This window comes from Lycorma delicatula, chromosome 11 (assembly GCF_047948215.1).
Source record: "Lycorma delicatula isolate Av1 chromosome 11, ASM4794821v1, whole genome shotgun sequence".
In the NCBI taxonomy this organism is placed as follows: domain Eukaryota; kingdom Metazoa; phylum Arthropoda; class Insecta; order Hemiptera; family Fulgoridae; genus Lycorma; species Lycorma delicatula.
In genome coordinates, this window is record NC_134465.1 from 78,499,385 (window position 1) to 78,521,422 (window position 22,038).

At 31.5% G+C, this 22,038-nt stretch overlaps 1 protein-coding gene across 3 annotated transcripts in view; it reads left to right on the plus strand.

Moving 5' to 3' along the window:
* LOC142332545 (bridge-like lipid transfer protein family member 3B) overlaps positions 1–22,038 on the plus strand; it is a 130,704-nt gene that overhangs the window by 14,061 nt on the left and 94,605 nt on the right. For all 3 annotated transcript variants that reach the window (XM_075378999.1, XM_075379001.1, XM_075379000.1), the window contains 4 exons: positions 12,712–12,913; positions 14,958–15,155; positions 19,296–19,521; positions 19,616–19,782. In XM_075378999.1, coding sequence (XP_075235114.1) covers positions 12,712–12,913; positions 14,958–15,155; positions 19,296–19,521; positions 19,616–19,782 — 793 coding nt within the window. The remainder of the gene's footprint in view (positions 1–12,711; positions 12,914–14,957; positions 15,156–19,295; positions 19,522–19,615; positions 19,783–22,038) is intronic.

Here is a 22,038-nt window from a genome sequence, read left to right on the forward strand (position 1 = left end):
AAAATCCGCCGGAGTCAAATCTGGAGATCTTGGTGGCCACAAGCCTCCACCGATAACACGATTACCAAAGAATTCCTCGACGAAATCAGAAGTTGAACTTGCGTAGTGCGATGTCGCACCGTCATGTTGTAGCCGGCAGTGTCTGTCTACCTCTTCCAAGAGTGCGATGAACCGAAATAAAATATCCTGATATCGTTCTGCATTAATGGTGTACTCGAAAAAAATAGGACCGATTATTTTCTTCCGCGATATCGCGCACCACACGCCCGACTTCTGCGGATGTAATTCTTGTCCTGTTCGTTACCGTAGCGATCCAAATGTTTTTGGTAGATGTCCATGTGCGTTTGTTTATGCGACTGTGTGAGTTGTTTTGGGACCCGTGTTGCACAGACTTTATGAAACTCAAGTCTGTTGTGGATGATTTCGTAGGCAGAACCGTGACTAATCTGCAGTCGATGTACCACTTCATCGATAGTTACTCGTCTGTCTAAGAAAACCGTGTCACGTGCACGCTCAATGTTTTCCTCATTTGTGGCGGTAAACGGTCGTCCGGCTCCTTCGTCGTGCGTAACACTTGTGCGACCTTTTTTTGAATTTGTCAATCCATTCGTAGACACTCCGTTGCGGCAACACACTGTTCCTGTACTGTACCGAAAGTCTTCGATGAATTTCGGATGTATTTCCCTGATACACCTTCCGACCACAAAAAACGGATCGCTGAATGTCGGTCTTCTTTGGTGCAAACAGAAAGCGGATCAGCCGTGGTTACGGCAGGGCAGCGATAATGGAACTAACCTAGCAGCATCAAACCTGCACAGACATAACAACAATTAAACCACGCATGCGTCATCCACGCAATGCGACAGTACTACCGACAAACAAAAATATAACTAAATTGCGGATAATAATTGACTTATCCTCGTACAACCGGATTTGATTTCAAAAGTTCTACGTTAGGTATTACAGTATTTTCTGCGGGATGCTTACAGTCTCCTACATTATAAATTGTTTCAATTCATTTAATTTTATAGTATAAATAACACCTTTTATAAAACGTTTAGAAAACTCTGGAAATTAACTGTCCGTAATTATATTAACAATTATACCTTCTCTTGGGGCTTTCTCAAAAAGTCAGAATGAGTTTTAAGTTACAAAAACGGGCTGCAAGATCCAGTATATGGCGTCCGTAGGTGTGAATCGTGTAGACTGATATTTATAAAATTAAATACGTTAACTTACGCTTGCGTGTGTATTTATGAATGTGTGATCTTTGCTGAAAAGGACATTTATTTTTTTAAATAATAACTATTCGCCTCTATCAAACCCGGCAAAAAATGTATTTCCATGTAACTCAACACAGTTCTTCGACTTAATAAATAAATAAAGAAGAAAATAATGTCTTCTTTATCCCCTTTTCAGTAAATAATTGCGGCCATTTTTCTACCGGTTTATATAACACAATTAAAAAGTTTTCTTTTAGAGTAACAATATTTACTAGATCGATGAATTTTTAATTTATACCGATTAAAAAAATATTTTATTCAAAGAAACCCTAAATCCTTTGCATCCCATCCGTTCAACGTGCATTTAAATATGTGCTCATAATTTTCATTTACTCCTTCCGAAGCGTGAATAATTTTGTTAGTATTTTTTATTTTTAGTATCTTAATGTAATTTTGTTAATATTATTTAATTTGTTTATATTTTAAATTAACAGAACTTTAATCGTTTGAATATTTTGTAACGCTGCTCTTTTCAAGGTTTTACCGCGGTTTCCTTTAATCCACCATCCAGGTGAATCCTGCGTCATTCAATTTTTAATTTTTTTTTGTCTGTTGAATTCCATACCTATTCGTTCTTGACACGACTGTGTGACTATGTACAGATCAGAATTATAGATTTTTTTATCGAATGGAATCGCCATTTTGTATCTTCAAGTTGTGAAACCTACTAGGTCGATTGTTTGTAGTAGAGATTTCACTATCGACAAACACTATTCTCGTGATCTTGAAAAACATTGCGACTCAATTGTGCCGGTAATGTAGATAATTATGCCGCTAAATAATAGGCGAAACGCATAGTACGATGAGTTGCGAGCTAGAGCTAGTTAAAATTCATCGATGAACCTCATCGTTTTCAAACGCTGAAGATGAAAACGTGCACGATAAAAAAACTGATCGTCTAGCATTCAATATTTTATTTAATCGATTCAACAAGAGTTTATAGCATTCAACTGTTTTGAATATATCTATTTATCACGGAATGAAGTACCTCAATTCTGTATTCCTACGTGCCCAAAAATACCTGAACTCCGTACTTACCCTAAAAGCATATAAAAAGTTAAAAGTAGTAGTACGCTTCACAGTGGATCTTCGAAATTTCAGTGACTGTATTTATCGGTAGTTTCCTCTGTATGAACTTATCTGTATAGAGCTGATATTTTGCGTCGACTAGAGAACCTTCTCGTGTTATATAATTAATCATTATGTTCGACTGCCCGTATAACGTTTGTAGAGTTGCGATTACTAATAGTTAAATATTTTAGCTCCGCTCGCACGGGACTCGGCCCGACAGGAGATGTGTGAGAAAAGTAATGAGACTGACTTTCTATTTATCAAAGTTTCTATTTTTTTTAAACAACAATATTCCCTTCAAAGTAATTCCCTTGGGCAGCTATACACCGGCGGAGTCATTGTTCCTACTCCTGGTAGCAGCGATGGAAGACTTCAACCGATAGGGCTTTTAACTGGTCGGTCACAGTCTTTTGAATGTTCTCCAGAGTTCCAAAATGATGTCCTTTAAGACATGTTTCAATTTTGGGAAAAGGAAAAAGTTACAAGGACTCAAATCAGGTGAATCGTGGGGGGGGGGGGTTGAGGAACCGCAGGAATGCGTTTTTGAAAAATTCCCTGACGGAAATGGCCGTGTGACACGGAGCATTGTCATGATGAAGCATCCACTTGTCGTCTTCCATGTCTGGTTTCACGCGAATCACTCTTTTCCTGAGCCTTTCAAGGATACCTTTGTAAAACACTTGGTTGACAGTTTGTCCTGGAGGAACAAATTCTTTACGCACGATACCCCTACTGTCAAAAAAACAAATCGGCACGGTTTTGATCTTTGATTTGCTCATTCGACATTTTTTCGGTCGAGGAGATGACAAAGTGTGCCAATCTTCGCTTTGTTTCAGTATCGTACTCAAATTTCAGGATTCATCACCTGTGATCACACGATTGAAGAATTCTTGGTCGTTGCCAATCCTCTCAAGAAGTTCAACGCACACGTTTCTTCGATTGTCCTTCTGTTCCGTTGTAAGGTTTTCAGCACCGATTTCGCATGTCCAAATCGTCTATCAAAATTTGATGTACGGTGAAAGTGATTAAATTTAACTGTACACTCATCATCCTTATTGTTAAACGACGTTCTGATAACACAAGAGCTCTCACACACTCAACGTTTTCGTCAGATTTTGAAGTTGAAGGACTCCCTGAGCAAGGTTGATCTTCAACGTGTTCTCGGCCTTCCAAAAATGATTTGTGCCGGCGGAAAACCTGTGCTCTTGATAAGCAATGTTCACCATAGGCCTGTTTCAACTTTTCAAAGGTCACACTCGCGGATTCCCCAAGTTTAACACAAAACTTGATCGCACAACGTCGCTCTAAATTCCGATGTTCCATTTTCGTAACACACAACAAAAACACTACTTCACTGGTCGCACTGTCAAAAATAATGTGTTAGCTGAACGTAGTTGAAACTCGTACTGAGCACGTGAAAGGGATGAATAAACCGGTCTAGCACAGACCGGTTGACACAGCGTTGCCAGATCGCTCGCAGTGTTGCTAATCTCATTACTTTTCTCGCACATCTTGTATGTAACCGCAAAATCGAATCCCGTTGCAAAACTGGTGATTTTCAGCTTCTATTGCACGTCTGGAGATTATCTTTTTTTTAAATCGAGTCTGCGGATCGAGAGGATCATGATTTTCGTGTCTGAATACAATAATTCATATTTCGGATTTAAAACCTTAAATTTTTAAGGAATTGTTTTTAATTAATATACCAGTGTAATGTAGTTTTATCATATTTTACATCTTATTCTTATTCTCATTCTTCGATTCTTCTAAATCTATGAAATTTTAAATCTTAAAAATTTATTTTACAAAAAGCTTCATATCACATAGTAAATGAACACAGTCTGATGTGAACACCACATACATGACTTCCTTGTACGCCTATTAAATTACATATACACATTTGTTTTTTTTAATGAAAAATACATAATTTTTTTCCATTATCTATATAATCTATATATATAAAAATATAATATATATATAAAAATGTTAAGTTCGTTTGTGTACGGCTTCAAAAACTCAAAATGTTCTGCACCGATTGAGCTCAAATTTTAGCACGATATATAACTCGCATAAAGATCGTTTTCATCTATTTTTAATAAATCTATCTTATCTATTTTTAATTTGTACAGTTTTTAATAAATAAGAGGCTAATAAATTATGGAAATGTAAACAAAGGAAAACCAATCAGATCAATGCAAGATGGCCGCTGTCAAACACAACGACCAATCACAAAGAGCCCGTATGGCCGTTGCCAATGTAAACAAAATCACAACCGATTAAGTAAAAAATCTCTTTGAATTATATTTAACAGCTAAAACATCTGTATTTTATTAAAAAAAAAACACCAAAACAAAAAGAAAAGCCACTAAGAAGGATGACTTACAGTAAATAAATTAAAACATCTGACTTTCTTATAGCCCAGATAGACTTAAGACTATGCAAACAAAAAAAGTCGAAATAACCAAATACACAGAAAATAATATATCTACATACTGACCAAAAAATCCTTTGTTAGGTTAGTTTTTTACATATATATGACCAAACAATCGTTTTTTGGTCATTTAGCTGCTATGTAAAAGCAAAGAACAAAATTCACAAATAGTAACACTGAAACCACACAACTAAGTACCTCCGAAACCACCGTTATGCATTGCTTCAGATGATATGAATGATTTATAGCGTATGAAAATGCCATGCCTGACCGGGATTCCAACTCGGAACCACCGGATTAAAGACCGAGACGGTTACCACTCGCGCCACGGAGGCCGGCAAACATATTCGTTAGGAGCCGAATAAAAACACGACTTACCAATATGGCGTTGTGTCTCAAACCAATTTTATACGGACTATAATTACTTTTAATACGCGAAACCCTTTGCAATGATTGAACATTAACTTAAACCTCTTCAAAAATTATTCCTTTTGAACTAAGCCGCATTTTGATATCATTGTTTTTCTATAACACGGCTGGAATTCTTTTCGTTTAATGATAAGAAGCGTTGTCGAAGACAATAACCGAATTCTCTTCTAAAGGACATAATACACCGCTAAACTATTTCTAAATAATTCAAGTCCGTGTAATTTTTTTACGAATCGCGTTTTTATCAAAATCTCATCTTTTTCTCAATTGACCTGCGGGGTTTTGTTTTCTTTGGAGACCGTAATTCATTAGTAGATTCATACTCGATAATCACGTTGTACACTGAAGCAGCACAACTTCTACTTACGTTAGCAGTTTATTAACATCTGAAATCAACGCCGTTTGATTATTCTGTAATTTGTAAGCATTACTCTGCTTTTGTAAGCATTAAAAATGATGTGTTTTTCGCACGATTTTTGCGGGCTGTGTAAAAAGCTCTTAAGTCTTTATATATAAAAATGTTAAGTTCGTTTGTGTACGCTTAAAAAACTCAAAATGTTCTACACCGATTGAGCTCAAATTTTAGCACGATATATAACCCGCATCAAAGATTGTTTTTATCTATTTTTCGCATCAGTCACATACCCGCGACCGCGAGAAAACAGTTTTTTTACGGTCAGCTGTGTACCAGTGACCGCGCCATCTGCCGGAAGCGAGGGGAACACTCGCCATACTAGCTAACGACAACCGCAGTAACATGTGAAACAATACCTGTTCCCAATTACATTGTTCATTAACAAAAAAAAAAAAAAAGTATCCACTTTAATCGAGGTACTTTTGTGTGATCGTGTCGTGATTGAGCTGTCTCTTTCACCAAGCTCTGAATTTATTAGAAAACGTCCAACAGTGGGATATATGTATTAATGACGCGTGCAACACTGCACATCCAAACCAAATTCGCGCATTATTCGCAATTATATTGACCGCTTGCTTCCCTTCATCTCCCACAGAGTTATGGGAAAGATATCGATCGCATATGGCTGAGAATATTTTGCATAGAGTACGCCTAGAAAATACCAATATGACCGTGGAATTTACAGAAGGTATTTACAACCAAGCGTTGATAAATATTGAAGATATTCATCAAGCGCTTAGCTATTGCAAATAAAGTTCTTAGTCGATCGGGAATGCCAGCACCCACCCGAGCTGCGATCGCTTCATTTGATGTGGATTTACGCCGTGAACAGAGTTACAACATCGGTGATCTTCAGTCATATGTCCGATCAAACATTCCCAAATTAACGCGTGAACAGAAAGGCATTTACGATCGCATAATGAAAATGATAAATGACGGAGTTGGGGGAACCTTCTTCTTGGATGCGCCAGGAGGAACTAGGAAAACATTCCTCATTAGATCGATTCAAGCAACGGTTCGATCAAAAAATGACAATTATCCTGTTGCGGAATATTAATCGGCCAAAACTCTGCAACGGCACGCGACTTGCAGTTAAGAAATTGACGAATAACGTAGTGGAAGCAACGATTTTAACGGGGCCTTTCAAAGGTGAAGATGTCCTCATTCCTCGAATACCCATGATCCCGACCGATACACCATTTCAATTTAAAAGATTGCAATTCCCAGTTCGATTGGCATTTGCAATCACAATCGAAAAAGCTCAAGGTCAATCTTTAGAATTGTGCGGTTTAGATTTAGATGCGGATTGCTTCTCACACGGGCAACTGTATGTTGCGTGTTCCCGAGTCGGCAAACCAGATAGCCTTTATATCTACGCAGACAGTGGAAAAACAAAAAAATATCGTATAGCCACAAGTATTGCAAAATTAAACTTCTATGAAACGTACGCTTTGTTTTGTTTCTCTTTTCTCATCCACGCAAACACAATGTGCCACAGCGAAGCGTGGCGGGTAGAGCTAGTTTTTCATATTTATTTTTATTGCTATATTAAATTATTTATTATTTATCGTAAAGATTTTTTTACAATCATAGATTAATAATTATTAATAAATCAACATATTAAATTTAAAAAAAAAAGAAGGGCGGTGAAGTCTGATTCGAACCGAAGTGCCTTCTCTTGTAAGATCCAAATATTTCATCAATTAAAATTTTATTCGGGTATAACTCTGGAACCGATGAAAATAAATTCCGCTTATGATACATCGTTGAAAAGCTCTCATGAGGGCTTATTACTGCAGTTATGAAAAAGTTCAAAATCCAATTTTTTTTTGTAATTTGGGCTTTTTTTAAACACTTTTGGTTTAGTCGATTCCAATCAAAATGGGCGGTGCACAACTAGTTCTTACAGCAGTCCTAAATTCAAAATGTCAACATACTACGGCTAATCGTTTTTGAGTTATGCGAGATACGTACGTACAGACGTCACGCCGAAACTAGTAAAAATGGTTATTTCCGTTGAAATCTGAAAACCTAAATTTTTCGCAATCGCAATACTTATTTTATTTCGTTCAATAAAGAAAATTAAGTTTTTTTACTATGTGATATGAAGAAACGTTTTGTGGAATAAATTTTAAAAACTTAAAAGAACTATTGAAAGAATAACATTATATGAATTAGCAACGTGGTTTTACATCCTTGAGGAAGGAATTCCCTGCAACAACTATTTTATGCTTTGTAAAAGCATATGCCTTTACAATCTTAAAATTATTTGTAAGTTTTTATAATATTATTTTAGTTCCAATATTTGGATTTTACCATTATTATTTTTATTTTTTTTCTAAATCGACACCGGTCTTTGTTGAACCACGGTAAGTAGTTTTACTTGCTTGCATTTCTTTTCTTTTTGTTTCTAGTTCTCGCCTTTACTGGGTCCATTGTGTTGTTATTTTCCTTTGTAATCCTTGATACGCTTCGAGTTTTTCTCTGAACATCTGTGATTTCATGTTTTCCTGTCTTAGCTTCTTTTAAATCATCTTTTACCGTTTGAACCGCTTAGTAGTTTTCTTTTTATTGCCGTCGGTCAAAAGTTTTCTTAGTCGTTTGTTTTCGTCTGTTCTCATCGAGCGTCAGTAGAAGTCAAGTCTGCGTTTTCTAATAGCGTCTGATGGTTTTGTTTACCTTCTCGTAAAGTTCGTCGTTTTTCCATAGCTTCCGATCGTCTTCTGCTTTTCTGGGTCCTGGTATTTTCCTTAATAGTTTTTCAGATTTCCGATCTCCACGGCGGATCGGTAGCGCATCTCGGCCTTTCATCTGGAGGTCCCGGGTTCGAATCCTGTCAGGCGTTGTATTTTTCACACGCTGTAAAGTTCCATTTCCATATCCCCCGCACAAGCGTCAAGCTTATATAACGAAATCAAGCCAAAAAGAATAAAATTGTGCTTATTTCTCCGGTCTAAGGTTGTGGATTCGGCCGCGTAAAATATCTCGGTTCTTACTACCGTACTACCGTTCTGTAATTATTCGGTTTCCCCGTTCTTGAAATTCGTTTCTTGATATACACGTATATATATATATATTTTTTTTTTTTTTGGTCATACTATAGGTTTTTATGAATTTTGTGATCCAGATTTTATTGAGTTTGTCTTATCCATCGGGCCGGTGTTATTTCTGTGAGATTCTTGAAGGTGTCAGCTCTTGATGTTACCGTATCTTGTGCTACGACGTTCGGCGTGTTTTTTATGAGCTCTGTTTTTTAGGCCCGTTTTTCCGATGTGTTCCTCCATCGTGTTGATTTGTTTCTAAATCTTATGCTAGGATTGTAAGAAGGTCTGCAAATGTTAAGCGATCTATCAAGATGCTAATTTTCTTTTCTTCACACTGTTTTAGCCGTTTCCAAATTACTTTTTCTAATACTGCATTAAACCTTGTCTTACACCCGTTTGGGTTTTGAACATTTCTGACGGTTCTCTCTTTAAAGTTCTTTTTTTTGTTTCGTCCCTGTCGGTGTTTACTTTATAAGATTAATTAGTTTGTTGTCTACTTCAGAATCTGCAAGGGTGTTGAAAAGGGTTTATCTGCCTATCGAGTCATGGTTTCTTGAAATCTACAAAGGTTACTAGAATATTTTTAATTTGATTGTTTGTATAGTCAGAGGACTGTTTTCAGATTAAGTATCTGTTCTGCGCATGATCTATCCTTTTTAAAGCCGCTTTGATATTTACAGGACTAGTTGTTTCTTTAACTAGTGTAGCATCATTTGGATAGAATCATATATATCACTGGTTACAGAGAAATGCTTCTGTAGTTGTTGAAATTTATTTTTGTTTTACTCCTATTAACTATATTATTGTTTTTCTGGACAATCGATTCAAATGGTGTGCAGAGTTTTGATTTTTTTTAATGAAAACTTGTCATTGTATAAAAGAAATTTTTGTGATGAAATTCATACATTTTTATTTATTTTTTGTTAGGGTATTTTTATTGATATTATACATTTTTTTAAACAATTTTTGTTTGTATTTAGAAATGTTTTTATTTTAATTTTCAAGATAACATGAAGAATTACATAGAATTCAGCGCAGTATATTAAGGTTCTAAAGTTGTTCTTTTGCACATATCATCTCTATCTCGATTACATTAGTGAGAGGAGATAGCAAGTGTAAGGGAGTGTAGAACCTGACAAAAAGAAAGTAATTTTTTTTTTATTAAGGTTACTTCCTATGGGGCTCGCATTCCCCCTGTGGATTGACCTTTTCTTATTTCTAGCCTCTTACTTTATTTATTGTTAATGTATTTTTTTAGTGATACTAGATATTCAGATATTGTGATACTTGTCGAATAAATTGTGTGCCCCTTAATATAGTTTCCGAGGTCTTGGGCAAGGTATTAAATTATTCTGATCTTCCAATGAACGTATTGTCCATTTTTTTGGTCCGGTTTTTTATTATTAAATTTGGATGATTGTTTGATATTCGTCTTTTTTTCCTATCGTGCATACTAGATATTTTTTCTGTTCATGGGTTTCTCAAAAAACATAAAAGTACTGGTTATGCAAAAAAAAAAATTTTAACGGTTTTCTGGAGGTGTACAAATCATAATTTAGTTACTGTTTTTTAAATAATAAACATTTTTTTAAAAAATGTTATTACATTCATTACGTATATTATGTTTTTATTGGTTTGTTAGGCCACTTATTTAAAGTAGAAGCAAAAGTTTTGTATTGCATAAATTAATGAGACGTAAGTTTAGATTAAGTAATAAGATTATTTTAATTAATGAATATTGAAGATGTGTACTTTTTTGTTGAATTTGATTAGGTATTAATTTAAATTTTTAATTTGTCTGTGTAGAAATATTTGAATTAATACCCGTTGAGTGTTAAAGAAGAATTCAATAAAAATAATTAACTGTTACTTCTTTTCTTGTTAACTTTTATAATATTTGTTATTATATAAAGTGTAAAAAAATATTTGTTTATTCAAAAAGTGCTTTTATCAATTTTAATGCAGTTTATTTACAAATAATATAACTTATTTATTAATTGTTTTATTTATGCATTGTGTCATATTTTCAAAAACTAAGATTATTATAGAATTGTATGGTTGTATGTATTAGAAGGTTGGGTTTTACCCTATAATTGCTTCAGCACCATTTTGTACAGCCTTCAGGTTGGAGTCCCACAGATAACTCACAAGACTGAATCCACCCATCAAATTGTACAAATCCAAAAGATTCAACCCCTCAAAATGTTTTGAGTGCAAGTAAATACATAACTGAACAACTAGTCAAAAGTCCAGACCAGGAAGGAAAGAAGAAGAATTATTTAAGTATGAAAGGATATTCCATGATGATTTCAGAGGATGTAATTATTTCATGATTAAAGGGGAAAACTGAAGAATGAAATAGGAGTTCTATCTATTCTCACAGACACTATGGAATGAAACAAATAATTCTGTTCAAAAGAATACTTAAAGATCCCCTCTCTAGGCTCCATCATGCCCACAAGTAGTTGTTTGTTATATGCCATGTATGAATATGCTCAATATTTCTTTCAAACATCATTAATGTGTTAATGGTAACAGTTGGCTCAATCTTTTTCATATAACCTAACCTTTTACATATACCATTAATCTTTTTTGTACATAGCAAGTGGGGGTTGTATTACATTCTGTATGTGCAATGGGTTTAAGTACCAAAAATAATTACTCCTCAGTTTTTCTCTGCAAAATTGATTTTTTTTTACTGGATTTGCATATTTTTAGAAGCAAAAGTGTGAGAAAGGACATTATGCTTCCATTGCTTTGCTTTTACTAAATTACTGACTTGAGTAAACGTTTTTCCCACTAGTATTAAAATAAAATAAAAATAAAAAAATTTTTACAGAAACAAAAAATCATTCTATCAATGAGTTTTTAAATAATAATAATTAAAAATTTTAATTAAATAAATTTTCTTTTAATGCATGTAATTTTTGTGCGTACAAGTCTCCATTGTTTGGTGTTAGTGGTTTCCACTGGTACATTACAAGACACTCGTATCATGTAAGCTTTCGTTTCTTCTAATGCTGACTTGTCAATCATTGAAAAACTATTTGTGAGTTTTATATTCAAGTAGGGTGGTAACAGTCACCCGGGACCGGTATGAATTTAATCTTTAGAATTACTCAGTATAAAATGAAAAAATAAATGAGGTGCAGAGATGAAAACTCACTGTAAATGCTCATGCAGGACATTGTATATTTTTATTAGTATCCAACCTGTAAACATGCATGTGTTTTTGTAATGGTTAAGTTGTTTATTTTGTAGTTATTTATTTATTTAGTATTTTCACTTGTGCACACAAATACACATGCACACACACACACACACACACACACACACACCCACATATATATTCTTTTTTTAAAGTCAATTTTAAGACTCAAGATGCGATTTCTCGCATCTTCAGTTGATTCAATCTTTTAATTGTTTACATAAAATTACATACACACCATTAACAGAATAAATTCTTGATAAATACGTAAAACAGAATCTGCGAAAACCTTCTATCTATTCTATCTATTTTTTATCATTTTTTTTTTTTTTTATAATAACCATTTCTTTGTTTAATTTATATTTATTTTCATTATATTAAAATGAAAAATAAATTAAACAAAGAAACGGATATTATAAAACAAATCTGACTTGTTTGTTAGATTTGTGCCGTTTTTTGGTCGGTATGGAGTGATGTTTAATTTATGAATGGCAGTGAACAGTTTAAATGAATGTTTTAATTTAAAGAATAAAAATAGAATGAACTTTATTTAAATTTAAAATGGCTGCAGTGTTTGGTCAACCTACATTGAAAATATCTGTAATTAATTTTTTTTAGAACTGCATTGTTTTATGCAATGTATTGCGATTAAATATGTTAAATTATAGTATTACTCGCTTACTCTTTGCAGATTTATTTTTTAGCGGTAAGTTATTACGGTATCGTTTTCTTTCTGAAATATTTTCAGGTAAAATTAAATTTTTAACTGGCAGAACTACTAACTATATCTGTTATTTTTTATGTACGATTATAATTTTAATTTTTTATAGGTATACAAAAAACCTTTCTGCCGATAAAATCAATTTAAGTACTTTTAAAGGAGAAGGCGAATTAACAAAATTAGAATTAGATGAAACAGTGTTAACCGAATTACTTGAACTACCGTCATGGGTTAGACTTACATCAGCATGGTGTAACAAAGTGTCGTTTCGTATACAATGGACCAAACTGAAGACTGTACCTATATATCTCGTAAGTATTATTTTAATTGTTTATTTTTAATTATTTCTGTTTTTCGTAATTTAATCTATTTTATTTTTTATTTAATCTAATTAACTACTCTTTTTTGCATGCATAAACAAATTGTACTCCATCCTCGCATCAGTAATATTGCTGTAGATAATAAAAGGAGACATCATGTAAGAAACGAAGCGATAAGGGAGAAATAAGAATGTAAGACTTGGAATCGTCAGCTAAAAAGAACAAATTGAAATAGGCTGTGTAAATTGAGTAACTATTATTGCACTCAAATTGATAATAAGCAGAAGATAATTGAGAAAACTAATATTAGATGGGTTAGCTGAGTGTCATAGCATAAAATAATAGTCTTACCTAACTAATAGAAAATGCCTGACCGATAATTTTATGTAATGCTTTTCTTAATTGACTTCCTTGTTTTCTTAAGGGTGTTAGGCGGTTTAATAAAAAAAATTACAATTTTTAATACACACTTTGAAAACAGAGTGTATCAGTAATGTGGATATTACAATTTGTAATCAAATACATAACACCTGATTCTAACACATGTTTATTTTGCTTATCAATGTATAAATTACTACTACTACTATAAAAAAAAATATATGTGGTTGTATTGGTTATAATATAAAAGCATTCTCAGAGGCAAGGTAAAACACCAAGTAACATTTATGGTTTATGAGTGCAGAAAAAAAAAAAAAAAAATATATATATATATATATGTTGATCAAATTGATTTACTTACTCACTAATATCAAAATTAAACTATATTGTTTTGTTTTAATGCATGTAATAAAAAGTAAGTTTGTCATCGTTATTAAATACTTATCATGACTATGTACATTCCCTTTGAAGTAGAATATATTTTTTACAGCTCCTTAAAAAGTCAGGACAAGTTTTTCAGGACAGAAAAATAGGCTGTTCAGATAGATCATTGTTTGGCACCCATAAGTATGAATCATGTGAACTGATATTTGTTACAGTTAAAAATATCAATTTATCTGTGTTTTTATATAAATGAAATTGCAGCCTTTTCTGCAAACAGTACTTGCTTATTATTATTATTATTATTATTATTATTATTATTTAAAAAAAACAATATCCACCTCTTAAAAAAAGATAAAAGAACTTCTTTTTTGTAACTCAGCGCAGTATTTTAGTAGTTTACAAAATATTCTGCTTCTGTTACCATCTGTAAGAAATTACCGACCCATTTTAAACATCTTCCCACCGATTTATCTGAAAAAAACCCTAAAACATTTTTATAATCATTATTACTCTGCTGATGAGAGTTTAGGTAATATATTCTTAAAAAATCCTGAAATCTCTGTGTCATAACGTGTACTTATATATTTGCTCAATTAATTTTCATTAATAACTATTGAATTTTTATTTGTTTTGTAGTTATCTTTGTATTGTATACCTTTGTTTTGTAGTTATTTAGTATCTTCATGTATTTAATTTAATGTTATTTCATGTGTTTATATCTTAAATAATGAATACAGACTTAAGATTTTACAATAATTTCCCTTGATTCATCCAAGCAAATATTGCGAGCAGTTCCTTTATTTAATTTATGTAATGGTGTATCTTCCCCATCTTGATGTGCTCTATTTAGTTTATTATTATGTAGCGATCAGAATAAAATATCGGTTGATTTATATTTATTTATGTTTAATCTATACGATTGAATTTTTTCTTGGTTATATTCAACTATTAAAATGAAAGTCAGGACATGTGTTTTCAGAATATTGTTTAATTTTAATTCTTTAGATTACTGATCGTAAAATGTAATAAAAAACAACAATAAAAATGTACTCATAACAAAATAAAACTTACTACGTGTGATCTTAGACTAATTTTTGATTGGGTTCATTATTTTCTCATGTAATTTCATCGTTTTTTTAAGTATCGCTTAGGTAGTAAATTATTATTAATATGTTTAGGTACATTTTTTAGAATTTAATTTTTCTTTACTTTTTTATTATTGTATTTTATCGTATTATTATTTTTTAAATATATATTTATTTTTTCACGTCAGGTTTTAGATGAGGTCCAGATAGAGGTCGAAACATGTGAAGAGTTACGGTCAATGTCATATCAACAAGGTCTTTCATCGCTTGCAGCCGGTAACAATACAAAATATAGTTTTATTAATAAAGTCATAGACGGTATGACTATTCACGTTAATTCAGTACTTATTACGTTTAGAAGTCCTGCTTTTACCGCTAAAGTACAGGTAATTATATGTTATATTTAGATAATTATTTCTTATTAAATCACTTGAAATGGTTTTTATCAGTTTGATTTCGGATGGAATTTGTTACGTCTTTCGGGTCTACTGTGTAAATCTTTATTATGTCTTTTTTATTAATTAAGTCAAGCGTCTTCCATCATTCACATTGTTTCAACATTTATAACGTAAAAGAATCTTTGTTTCCTCAATCAGTAATGTAGTAGATTAGTAGATTAGTAGATAATAAACTAGTGAGCTTAGTTATTGTTTTATTTTATCTCGTTTACGACCAATTTGTAATATATTGTTGCGTGTTTTACGGCTCGATCAGGATATTGAGAAGTTGACAATTTATAATGTTTATATAATTACAATTTATCGGTTTAAAATGTTCATAATTACAACCAGACAAATTAATAATAACAATGGTGGTAAATACAATAATTATAATAATAATTGACAATAATAAAACAATTAATGAACACAAATATTGATATAGTAATAACAACTACAATAATAATCAGGATAATAGTAGTAAATGATAATAATATTACATGTCAATAACAACAAATCAAACAACAAATTTTATGACATAATGCATAATCAAAACAGTAAGTATGATGTAAAAACAGAGCAAAATACATAACGTAATTAACATGAATAACAATCAAAATATTACACATCAAATAGTGATACATAGTAAATAGTAGATAAGTAAATATAGATTACACACAAGACAGAGTTCAAAATAAATAATCGTTCGGAATTTATTCCAAGTAGATAAATATAAAACTAGACCCATTAACAAAAGAAACCGCTAGTCTTAACCCTTTTTAACCATTAGTATGGAATTAACAAACAATCTTATAGCGTTCACTTGCAAATACCTTTGCTATCTACCCTTACAGTTTATGAATGAAGTCTATTGTATTATTTCTTTCACGTACACACTTATAGTTTTTTTGTAACTCACTGATAATATTTCTTGTATACTTGGGATTTACTTGTGGCATTAGCTTACTTGTATTGAACTGGATTCAGGACTCTCCTCGCTGGCCCGCTATACGGATCTTGTTACAATATCTTTTTTCTAAAGGAACTGGATCTGCTTCTTCTAGTTTAGTCAAAAGAAACTCAAAAAGGCCTTAAACTCAAAAAGGCTTTAAACTCAAAAAAATTCACATCCACAAATGAATTATTGGAATGGGTTTAGAAAAATGTGTAGGATAAAAGTGTGCCCTAGCATACATAGCGAATAAGTGTTTAATTTGTTTATCAAGGAGATTTCCTGATTTTTCGTTGATGATTTTGATTTTTTTTAAATTTTACTTGAAATTTTAGCTTTAACAAAAGAATCCACAAGGATTCCTGGTGTGGTTTATAAAGTCAAAGAAAATAACTACGAGTACACCGTTAAACATTCATTACCTAAAGCAGTAATGACAGCTACTAAACCTGTACATACAGTCTTAACACAATCAGAACTACTGAAACGCTGCTTACATGGGAAAACTCAAAACCCAAATGAAAGCTTTAACGGCTGCATATGGCAAATGGTACAAAAAACTGTTTTTGTAGGACTCAAAACCCTTCAACTTTGTATAACAGATGCTGTAATTTGTTTTAATGATTGTTCCATTTCTAAAGTTATTGTTTTACAAATTAAGCTCAGAAAATTTATGATAGATAATTCAAAAGATTTGGACTGAAAAAGGATTGAAAAATTTGAAAAAGATCCAACAGAATTATACAAAAAGAGGAGAATTGTAGAGAGATTAGTAAAAAGAAAAAGGGGGCTACTGCCCTGGTGGATTTTAGAGCCTAGTAATTACAATTTTCATTAAATTTTAAACGCTCTTTTACTGAAATTTGATTTTTGTAACTTACACTTTTCTCAAGAACAGAGGGGAACAATTAACTTTTTGTGCATGCGTAGCACCATATTTAATTGATGTACTATTGTTACAAACATAAAGTGAAAACTGGTAGAATAAAAAAATTAAACGGTCGCTGCTTTTATGTAAAAATTAATACATACATTTTTTTTAGAAATTTAACTAGTACACTAGTTAAATTATAACATTAGTAAGATTATGTATAAATTTCAAGCCCATAACTCCTAGTAGTTTTCTAAAATGTTGGTTTCTAATTTATATTAAATCTGCTAATTAACACTGGAATGCTAAAACGGGAAAACCTCCTTCAAATTAAGGAAAAACTTTTAGTTTTTCGCCAATAATGGCTTTATTTTTTATCGCATGTAAAAATAAAATGTACCAATAAATAGCTGAGGAAAGTTTGTTTAAAAAAACCTCCCAGGTACCTTTTTTCTACGAGAAAACTTAGGGCGCCAGCAAATTTTACAATAAGCACCAGCTTAGCCTTCTTTTTTAATTTAAATATATTGATTTATTAATAATTATTAACCTGTGATTGTAAAAAAAATTGAAAAATTAAATTAAAAAAAAAAATATTTAAAAAATCAGAAGTTATTAGTGAAATAAAATTTTATGTACTTTTAAAAATGTGTATATGTAATTTAATAGGCATTATTACGTATGTGTAGATTTGGTGAAACATCTGATTATTTAATATTAATTGAAGATTATAATTTAGAATTGTATTATTTTTGGATTTCGTAGTTTAATTTTATTTAATTACTCAGGAATTTCTGAACTCATTAAAGGTAACTACAAAGCGACTGAAAAATAGACCCTCACTAGAACACATATACACTGAGACATAGATGCCTGATATTTAATAAATTGCAAAAAATTCTTATCTTTTAGTTCATTATTCTTCTGATATTATCGGACAATATTATCCCTAAGTCAGAGTTGATCATTTTATTTATTTGTTTTTTGTTGCCAATCATTTAATTGCTCTTTGGTTTGATTTCATGTAAGATTGTTGAATTAATAATTGTATAAATATTTGATGTTAATAAAAACCAATATTTCAACAATTGTATAACTGTCTACTTTATTAAAGAATTGCAGATTCGTTTCTCACTTTCAAATGAAATAAGTTTAAATGTGTATATGTAATTTAATAGGTGTACAAGGAAGTTATATGATGTCCACATCAGATGTTTAATTTTACATGCGATTAAAAATTAAGCCGATGTTGGCAAAAAACTAAAAATCTTTCCTTAATCTGTTAATTAAAAAATTAAATAGTTAATCATTCATATCTGTTTGGCACACTTTTATTCTACATATTTTTTTGAACCCATTCCAATAATTGCTGTAGTAAATTTTTTTGAGGTTAAAATCTCTAATGACTCAGCTATTCCAAAGTTTTAAATTTCACAATATTGTGCAACATGAACACAAGCAACAAAAAATAATTAAAATGTTTAAGTAATTTATCTTCTAATTGAAAAAAATAAATATTTAACAAAGAAATTATAATGGAACACTATTAAAATCTTTCTTATTGACATTAGTAAATTAACTTAATCATTTAGTAATCATTAATTAATCATTTAGTAAACTTATACCAGAAAAATAAGACAGAAACTAGTGAATGCTGGTCAATAGAATTTTTTTTTTCTCGTGTGTATAAATATTGTTTTAATAATAACATTCTATTTGTTAAAGTATTTACTTGTTCTCTTTTTTTTTGTTAATGTTCAGAGCATTATAAATTTTTGTTTCTATTTTACTTTTATGAATTTTATTAAAGTATTGAACAAAAAATAATTTCTTTTGTATTATAAAAGGTATTTCTATGTTATTTTTCATTGTACTATGGACATTAGTTCTCAAAAAATATCAATTATGTTGGTATTTTAATAGTATTAGCATACATTTAACTACATTTGTTTATTATGGGAATAGGTTCATTAAATCGGGCTTTGCCTATTGTTATTTTACTATCAAACCTTTCAGATTTTAGGATTGCTACTTCCAGAAACGTTCCAAGTGTTTGTAGAATGATCAGATTGTAAGTAATGCTATTTAGGACCTCAGAGAATTTTTGTATGAGAGATTTCTTTTTTCTAAATGTTAACCAAAATCTTATTTTTTTAATTTTTTTTTTCTTTAATTGCTGAATATTTCTGAATTTTCAAGTTATTCAAAATTTAATACATATGACAATCATGAAATGAATTGTAATTTATTTCTGATTTTTTTTCAGATATTAAGAATAACTGTTGAATCGAAAACACCAAAATGGCAGAGTGGTGATTTAAGACTAACAAGATTAAAAGATGCAAAAAGAGATCAGTTGATGATATTTAAAGAATTAGAATGGCAAACTTTAAGAATAGAAGCTAGTTCAATTAGTGATAAAAATCTTCCACCATTACGATTATTAACTAATCGTACAAGATGTCGGATTACAATAAAAAAGCGCCTTTCAGGTACATTTATATTTATAAAAGATTCCTTGTAGTTTGATTATTAAAACAATTTAAATCGTTTTTACACCCATCTTTGATGTAATTATTTTTGCAGATTGCTTCGTTATCGGTTGTCGTTTGTTATTAATACTTGATGATTTATTATGGGTCTTGACTGATTCACAGTTAAAAGCTGCATTACATTTTATCGATTCATTATCTGGTTTAATACAAAAGGATACAGAAGTTACTAGGAAAAAGAAAGCTGCTAGAAAATTAGAGGTAACAATAATAATTTATGTATCAATTTATTATATATTTATGCATTAATTGTCAGTTTTTCTGTTCTTCTTCAATGCCAAAGAATACTATTGCGTTTGTCAGAAATATGAATATCATTTTACTAGTTGTAGTTTGTGATAAACATAAAAATAAAAATTTGATATTTTTGATTGAATGAGACCAGAAGTGGAGATATCCAAAATTCTTTAAAAATTAAGGCTATTTTGCATTTTTGAAGATTCAAGTTATATTTATGAATATATTTCTGCTTCGTAAATTTTGGCAGAGCAAGTCAAAAGCTTTTGTTGGAAAAGAAGAGGTAAATGGGTGTTTTTGAGATTGTAAACATACCAATGCAAATGCAACCATTAAAAATTAAGGTATTGGAATATTAAGGACTGTTCTATTTTCTGGATTTATCTGCCTATGTAATCATTTATTAGTTATATTGTGTAAGGATGAAGACAAGTATTAGTTTGGGGAGATAAGTGTCTCCTGATCAAAATGGAACAGGATACTCAAGAATTATTATTTTAAGAAAGTTATTTGAATTTTGAAAATTATGTCTGTTCTTTCATTTTTCATGGAATGAGAATAAGTTGGGGTACAGAATGTGTAGGATGAAATAAGGACAATGAATATTGAAAATTAGTAGAGAGAAGGTCGAAGATCAACATGTGTGGAGGCAATTTTTGAGCAGGAGGATACGCCTCACTAAAGACTGTAGAGTAGGTATTGTTAGCTCTTGATCTAAAGAGGAGTTATGTCTGATAAAATTTGAAAATTAGAAAATACTTAGAATTTATTTACAAAAAATTTACCTAAAATCTGAAACTATGTGGCAATTTTGATTGTTATCACTAGACACTAGAAGTAGTATTTGTAGATTTAATTATGTAGAATACTAGCTTGCTCATCTAGCCAGAACCTGGATCCTTGGGCTCAGGTCAGTGTAGGTGAATACTGGAGCCAACTCAGGGGCTCATTGGAGCCAGCCACGGGGCAAATTCCCAGTTTGCCAGAGGGACTGGCTCCCTGGACACCTGCAAAGTTTACTTCAGTCACCATTCCCATCTACCCAGAGGGCTCCACCCCCTAGACCCCACACTGTACATCATCCTCATGGTCATAAGAATAATACTGATAAATAATAATTATAGTATTCAGGCTTTATAGAAATATGATAAAGAAACTAAATGACGAAAGATAGAATAATAGTAACTATGGAAACTAAAGTACCTTTTATGACAAAAAATTCATAGCTTATTTCTTTGCCGTGGTGGCAGAAATATAATAATGAACTAAAAAAAGTAATTTATTTTTTCCTTAATGAATATCTTTAATTCACAACTTCACCCTTCTTGGGGGTGGAAAAATAATGAATATTTTTAATATCTTAACCTTCAAGGGAGCTAGGGCCTTTGTCGATGGCTTAAAACTTTCCCTGGGGTAATACAAATGTATCCTGCGAATTTGAAAACAATCGGTTGGTTGATTCTCATGTGATGCGATAACAAACAGACAAACTTTACTTATTTATATACACATTTCCGAATAGGGGCATATTATCTGTTAGATCGAGAGTGTACCTGATGCATGCAAAAGTTAGCCCTCAATCTACTAACAAATACCCTGTTTGAATTTTGAAAATTGGAAGATTGTTTGCATAGATATAAGAGCATTCCATTGCACCTCCAAAAACAGTGCCTCAGGGACACCCCATTTGTTACCAGTTGATGGTGATGATTGGTTTAGCCTCCTACAAGGTGCTCGCATACCTCACCACTCTAGCCTCACATGCAGTCCCCAGGGGAAGCCCATTATTGTTAAGCAAACATTTTTTAAATTTATTTAAGTAAATTTAATTCTATAATTTTTGTAATATTATTCGTTTGATTGATTTGAATCATTCAGTTCAAACCCAACTCACACAGTGATAGAGACTCACAGTTCATTAATTCAATTCATTAAAATTTGTGCTTCATCCGGCAAATCTCCACTACTATTATATTTATACTCGTACATATATATTTTTAATTTTTTGGGGAATTTTCAAGATGAAATATATCTAAAAACCTTCTCAGTTATCCCAAGAAACACAGGTAAAAATTTGGTTGCAATTGATCGAGTAGTTTAGTTTGTTTATCTCGAACAAACAAAACCCCTTTCTTCTTTATATAATAGTATAGATATGGCTTTATTAGGTTGTGATGGCCATCCTGAATTGGAGGTTTCAGATTTTTAGGTTTAGATTTA